The 6,959-nt window shown below is 51.8% G+C and overlaps 1 protein-coding gene across 1 annotated transcript; it reads right to left on the bottom strand.

Moving 5' to 3' along the window:
• Positions 1-5,774: 5,774 nt before the first annotated feature.
• On the bottom strand, positions 5,775-6,709 carry LOC144155732 (uncharacterized). The gene has a single exon (XM_077687346.1). It carries the CDS (start codon positions 6,707-6,709, stop codon positions 6,131-6,133), a length of 579 nt encoding a protein of 192 aa, XP_077543472.1. The 3' UTR covers positions 5,775-6,130.
• Positions 6,710-6,959: the final 250 nt, after the last annotated feature.

Here is a 6,959-nt window from a genome sequence, read left to right as displayed (position 1 = left end):
CTACGCTGCGTTACGAAATGTTTCCTTCCCGTTTCCGCCCTTCTTTCACACTTATCAATAACATGAGTCGTTGAGGTAAAGACGCCGTGGTCGGGGAGGTGCTATTGACACCGCGAGCACGCCGGGCTGCCATGTATTGGGCACCCACGACACAGCTCCGCATCTCAACGCCCCCCTTTTACACATCCGACGGGAAACGGTGGCGTCACACCGTGAGTGGCATGGCGTGAAATTTGCGCGCAGTCGGTCAGTATCAAAGCTTCCGTAACTTCCGTAAACGGGCGTTCTAAACGGGCCCTCCTTTGTCACCGTCTCGACAGGCTCTCTTTCCTTTAGACACGCTCGTCTCGCCTGGGAAGATCCCATTCTGCTTCGCGGTGGCTACAATAATGAGACAGCGTGACACTGTCGCGAAGCGGTCGTGAGAGGCTCCTCTTGGAGAGACGGCGTCGGGAGGCCGCCAACCCGTCGTCCAGCAGGTGCACGTGCCCGAGGGTAGCGGCGCGTGCCCGGGCGGTGCTGCTAATTAGACGCGGGCGGCGCCGCGCCCGGCACGGGAGACGAACGGAGAAAGCGCAATCCATTACGGCGTCCGATAGAAATATCAAGGAAAGAGAAAAGCGCCGCTGGCGGGCGCATTGCCATACTTAGAAACAACGAGATAAGCAGCCTTTTTCCGCTTTCTCAAGACTTGGTCTCCGGCAACACGCGCTGGCCGTCGTGGCGCTCTGATACATTCACTCTTTGAGGAGCGCCGCGCCGGGCCTTATTCGGAGGAGATGCGTGTTAAGCGCCGCTACGAAAACCGTAGAAATCGTGCCTGTTTTTCTTTTGTTTTGCGGCGCCCACAGTGAACAATGGAGAACACGGTGCGTTGCGTCACGTGTGCACCGCGTGGACGGAAGCTTTGTTGTTGTATGTGCGGCGTTGAAGGGTCGGATCGGGTCGGGGTTGCGGGTCCTCGCTTAGCACTTCAAATCGGCCGCAAGCTGATAGCTTGAGAAGTGCAAGTGTTCATTGTTCAAGTCGGCATTCACATTTGTACCAAAGCAAGTTTCGCGCCCCTATAATGGTGCTGGCACCTTGATTATTTACAAAAAAAAAATATTTTCCTCTTTTAAACGCACCCGCAACCGTTCCGTTTCTCTGAAAGTGCTCGTGATGGGCGTTCTTTTTGCTTGTTGACTACAAACCTGCACAACTAGCGTATTGTCGAGGATTCCGCTCAAACATTTGTGTCTGATACCTAGCGTTCTGCGTTTCCGGAAACGTTCGAAAGCAATTACCTGCAAACTTTATGGGATTGTAATTTTCACGAAAAAAAATTTGATTTTCAAATTTCAGGCAAAAATTGCACACCTAAAAACGCCCGTGTGTGTGTTTCACTTCTATTCCCCCGAAATGACCATCATGCCATCATATATATCACGCGTCAAGCATGTGGTTCGACTAGAAAAATGCCGTGTGCGCTGTCACATTACGCCATTCAAGCATGACCTTTTTAATTGTATGGTGTCCCAGATGCTGTGCGGGGATACACAACACCCGTCTACGGCCTACGGGTTTTCCAATCCTCCATCCCGTTTTGTTTGCGCTGTACGATTTCTTCAAGACCATGAACCGACTTCCTCGCACCAGAGTCCTGCTAAGTCGCATTTCTTCTACCACGAGTCCTTTTCTATATTCGCCCAACAAGCAAAGCATCATTATTTCCCACAGGAACTTCATTTCCACATAAACTTGCACGAAGAGAATCCTATCATACGGCGTCGAGAGCAAGACAGCGCTCATCTGACCTACGTGTCTTTTCTCTTCCGTCCCGTTTTCTTCGGGCTGTACGATTTTTCAAGACTAGAACCAACTAACTCCTACCAGAGTCCCGCTAAGAACAAACGGAAGGTGCGTTCCATGTAATGAGGGGGTGAACGTCACATTTATCCCCTCCGATTGCCACGCGCCGCTGTGAGCGTTCCGTATATAGTATAGCTGCCGCACGAGAACATGCTCTGCAAGCCCGGCAGGTTTCCCGCGTCCGTCCTCGCCTTTGGGTCACGGTATCGCAAAGGCTTGCGAAGCCTCAGCCACTTGTCTGCGGACGCTCTGCGCGCACTATCAAGTCCCCTCAGCGATAAAAGCGCGAGTACGCAGGGCGCCGGGAAGCCTTGCTTTGGCGCGAACGTGGTCCGAATGCGATTTCATGCGACGGAAAGGCGCCTGCACGCATCTTCTTTTGTCTTCGCAACGTGCTCCGTGCGCGCGGAGATTGCGTAACCTTCGAGGGGATGACGCGACGCACTACGCGAGCAGGTTATCGTGTTCGCAGACTACTTTTTCCTTCACAGACAAGGGGCTCTGCCTCGCTCGCATGCATTAACCCTCGAGGACACTGCTAGCGCAGCGGTCTCCTTTTAGAACGGACAGGCACTTGTACGATTGAGTGTCCGCTCGTTGCTCTTCCGCTGCCTCTTGTCTCTGTGCGGGGCGGGACGAGGAAGCAGGACACGCGAAGGGCCTGACAAGATTGAGTCATGGTGCGTCGACAGAAGTCGCCTGTCCCGCTCGAGCGAGGCCTGTTCGCAAGCGTGCATATGTCGAGCCAGTGCGCATGCGGTTCGGGCTGAGCCGAAGCGATTCATAAGCTTCCTAGGGCCTGTCAGCGTTTAATATTAGACGCACGAACACAACCTGGACAAGGAAATACGTAAGGCAAGAGAAAGTGCTCGAGCAGTGCAACCATAAATCCATGGTGTCGAACCGGAACCGGAAACTGCAGCAGGGTTTTGTAGTTGCGTAAGTTGGTACATATACCGTGCATCGCGATGTTTCGTTAAACGCGCAACCGGAACCTAACCGAAAACGGCAACCCAACCAGAATTTTTGCCCGGAACCAGAACCGAACCGAACCCGCATTTTTTCGGTCATTTTGGAACTGAACCAGAACCGGAACCAATCGAAGGAGCCGGTCCGAACCGATTACGGGGCTTGAAAACTGTAATTTCAAGTTTTTGATAATGGTGCTATGTATACCTTGTGCCTGAAGATATTTTTACCTCTCGCCCGACAACTGTATCCAATATTATGAATAGTCTGTAGTCCCACAACCCATCAGTTTTTCTTCCTATTATTACCCTCAGATTAACGTAAAGCTGTTCGTATATACTATCAGGTTGTGTTAGATATTGCTCATTTCCCCTTTTTTTTCTGTTGCATTTAGAATAAGTTAAGCTTGAACGTATATTCTGAGCCAAACTATCACAGCTTATTCATCGTGGTTCCCTTTTACATGGTGTTTAATAATGTGTAAAGTTTTGAATGTGTTTTAATTCGAATGCATCCCTAGCTCCTTGTGAAGGCCTTCAGAGACATCATCAACTGCTGGAGTGTTGAAAGCTGGGCTAGATGGTACTGTTTCCTAAGGGTAACAGTGCGAAAATTGGGCGAAGACACGAAAGGGAAGGACACAAACAAGCGCCGTTGTTACTCCCAAATTCTTATGCACTGCTCTTAAAGCCTGCTCACAGAATAAACCTTCAGGTAAAACAACGCATTGGTCCTCTTCATGCAACAAAAGCTATTTGAGGTCATTGTTCACCAGATAATCCACCATACCGTTCTAGTTGAAGAAGCTTTTTTCGGGCCGAGCACGGTGGCATCCAAGCACTGTCCGATGCAGCGCTGCTTCTCAACCTCCGGAACGGGACGAGTGATGTCATGGGCCAAACTAACCTTTTTCTACTTTTTACAAACTGGGCTCAAAGGCAAACTTTGGGCCTAACTGCAGAACTTGGCAATGGGGCTCGGAAGCTGCACGTCACCCAACCTGACCCCTTGTCGCTGGACTGGAGTGATCTTTTCCTGGATGGAAAAGTAGGCCGGACCATGTTCCAAAGCGCTTCCGTTGCTTGGTCAGCGGAAACAGCGGTACACCAAAAGCGTAGCAGATTAACCAATTTTTTTTTTCAGTGCGAAATTTTTTGCCTCATTGTGCGAAAATACGCGCGTGTACTCGCGTGCTTGTGTAGACATTCGATGACATAAAATACGACAGCGGTCGGGCAGGCTCTCTGCCAGCCAGAGAAGTTGCCTTCCCTGCCAAGAGGGTGCCCGCTTGCCAATAAACTACCTGACTGCCGGCCTTCCTGCCAGCCAAAAGAGTCCGGCGAAAATGCGTGATTGGAGACGAGGGGGGCCCCGTAACCGACCACCAAGGGGAAGGGGGGGACGCAATGCCGCACCACAGCGACAGTCGATGGTACTAAAAAACGATGGTAGACGGACAGTCGCGTGCTAAGTGGACGGACGCTGAAATAGGTAGTCTACAGGGAAGGTGCCCATTGCCAGAAGCTTCAGGCGAGGATGATATAAGGGGGGAGGCGGAGGTGGCGTCGGCGGCATCGGGGCACTGCCCACCGGCCAGGAGGCTACATGCCTGCCTGCCAGAAGAAGACTGCGGCGAGGACGCATTATTTGGAGACGAGGTGGTCAGTGAGGGGAGTGGAACACAAAGCGGTACCGCAGCGGTTCCGTAGAGTCATGTTCTAGAGCGCTGCTCTTAAGCGTCCGCAGCTCTCGTTTTTCGGAGTCCCTCAGGGTCGCCCTCGTTGTAACCGAGACAACGAAGAGGCCACCGAAGATAGATTAAGCGGAAAAGTGGAGGTTGAAGGTATAGCAAAAGTGTGAGGAAGAGGGCGGTACGCCGAAGCCGCGCGAGACATGCTCCCCGGTGGTAATTCTCCCCGGCGGTGGCGCGCTGGGAGAAAACTCTAGACTAAAGCGCGAGCCATTGTACGTTCGCCGATGGCGCAATCATTTTCTCAGGCGGAGGAGTTACACTCCGCCGCCGAAAAGGCGGCAGTTCTTGCATCGCCCAACTTTCGTATTAGGGAGCATCGTAATCGTCGGTCAAGTTTTTTTTATGAAACTGTGGGTAACAGGTTTATGAGCCCAGAATAAATTCAAATTGAATTATATAAATGACCTAAACAAAATTAATAAAAAGAAACTTCCGGCCATAAAGAGTAATTCTTTCACATTCACACACATAAGCAGCCCTAAGTGTCCCTGTGAGCCTTTTATATCGCTTCAGTTAATGTTTTAATCGTCGACCTCCCATGGAAACCATTTTGCAGTGAATTGGGCAGTTAAGAAAACTATGCAAAACGTCCGATAAAAGCTTTGACTCTTTCCTTCGCTAGCACTGCGAAAGCTCTAGCTACAGAAGAGCGGAACGGCACTGCCTGCTTTACTCGTCGGAGCAGATACGCCTTCCGTTTGTGGATTGCTTTTTGTGGCTTTCTTTTAGCAGCTGCTCTTGGGGTAGGCACAAAAAACTTATTGGGCACAAAATACTTTTTTTTTCTGTTACAGGTGGTAGCTGTCCTAGGCAATATTCCCCTCTCTGCTTTTCGTCCACCAGCATTCCAGTCTTCTCTTCGTCGTTTCGACAGCCTTGAAGTTAACTCCCTCTGTGCTACCCTTAAATCCTAGGGCTCTTGGAAGCCGAATATTTCCGTCTGGATTTGGATGGACACCCCCACATTCTAAGACTATGTGCCGCATAGTTTGTTTATTTTCCACACACAAACTATGTGCCGCATAGTTTTTTTTATGAACGTTTATTTTGCCACAGGGCATATATATGGGATTATGGGGTATACTTCCCCACAGAGCTTAGTTCGCAAGTAACCTGCTCTAGCCTTAAAAAAGCAAAGACCCAGGAAGGAGGTACCCCACCTGCCGGTCAACCAGACAACACTAACTGTTCGATATAACATTTATTCCTCCTCCGCCTCCTTGCGTGTGACCCGTGCTTACGCTGCAAAACGTCAATGTTTTTTTTGCTTGTAGGGATTCATTCACTCTACAAATGCAGAAATCAACCTCTACAATTTTCAATTTAGCGTTCTTGTTTAGCTGCGAGATTTTCAGATACACAAAGCGCTTGATATTATAGTCTGGTGAACACCTTCGGAAGCTTTGAATGTCCTCATCGTAGCAGTGGCACATGGGGCCAGTGAGCTCTGGGGAAAATGTACGATGACAAAAAGTCAAGGCGCGGTAGGAAGTAGAAAGTGGTTGGCGGCAGCATTCTCGGGTTTTCTCTGGTTGGTCCGGAAGAGGCGGCCTTAAGTCAAAGCCAGAGCCTGGGTTTAGGGATGTCCTGGTAGACGCAAGCAGCTGCCGCGCTGCACGCAATGCCTAAGCCCGGGGCACTGTGCCATTGACGTGTCTGTATGTCGTATCGCTCGACGAGCGACACCGTCGTAGCACCGTCGAATCCTCCGGCCGCGTAGATGCTACCTGCCAGCAGCACGGCCACGAAGTTGCTTCTCGGGAACGTCATGCTGGGCAGCTCGGACCAATGGCCCCTGCGCGCGTCCATCCTTTCGGCCGTCTCCAGCCTGGTGGCACCGTTGAAGCCACCCAGCACGTAGATGATGTCGTCGTGCACGACCGCTTTGAGGCCGCTGCGGGGACTCGACATGCTCCTTACGTAGGACCACGCATCAACCGACGGGTCGTAGCACTCGACGCTGTCGAGCACTTCGCGCCCCGTGTAGCCGCCCATGATGTAGATACGCCCCGCGGCCGCCGCGGCGCAGGCGTCGCTCCGGACTGAGTGCATGGACGCAACTAATCCCCACTGGTTCCTGTTGGCGTCATAGCGTTCGCAGGACGATGTGCGGTCCTCACCGTCAAAGCCACCCATGGCGTATATGTAGCCTTGGAGGACGGCTACGCTGACGTAGCAACGGGCTACTTGCATGTTCGACCTTGAGGCCCACTTGCGCCGCGACACGTCCAGGGTTACAACCGTGTGGTAGCAGCGATAGCCGTCGAATCCGCCAACAAAGTAGATGAGGCCGTCCAGCATGGCCACGCCGTGATAGGCCCGGCGACCCGTGTCTTGGTCAGGCTGGAGCAGCCAGCTACCGGAACGGCAGTTGTATGTCAGCAGG

This window comes from Haemaphysalis longicornis, unplaced genomic scaffold, assembly GCF_048455015.1.
Source record: "Haemaphysalis longicornis isolate Haplotype H1 unplaced genomic scaffold, Haemaphysalis longicornis Haplotype H1 scaffold_1, whole genome shotgun sequence".
Lineage (NCBI taxonomy): Eukaryota > Metazoa > Arthropoda > Arachnida > Ixodida > Ixodidae > Haemaphysalis > Haemaphysalis longicornis.
The sequence above is the reverse complement of the archived record's forward strand: the minus strand, read 5'-3'. Positions and strand labels throughout refer to the sequence as shown.

What these genes read in the sequence shown, in the direction of transcription:
- LOC144155732 (XM_077687346.1), bottom strand. Translation starts at nt 6,709, where the DNA reads ATGGGTGGCTTTGACGGTGAGGACCGCACATCGTCCTGCGAACGCTAT.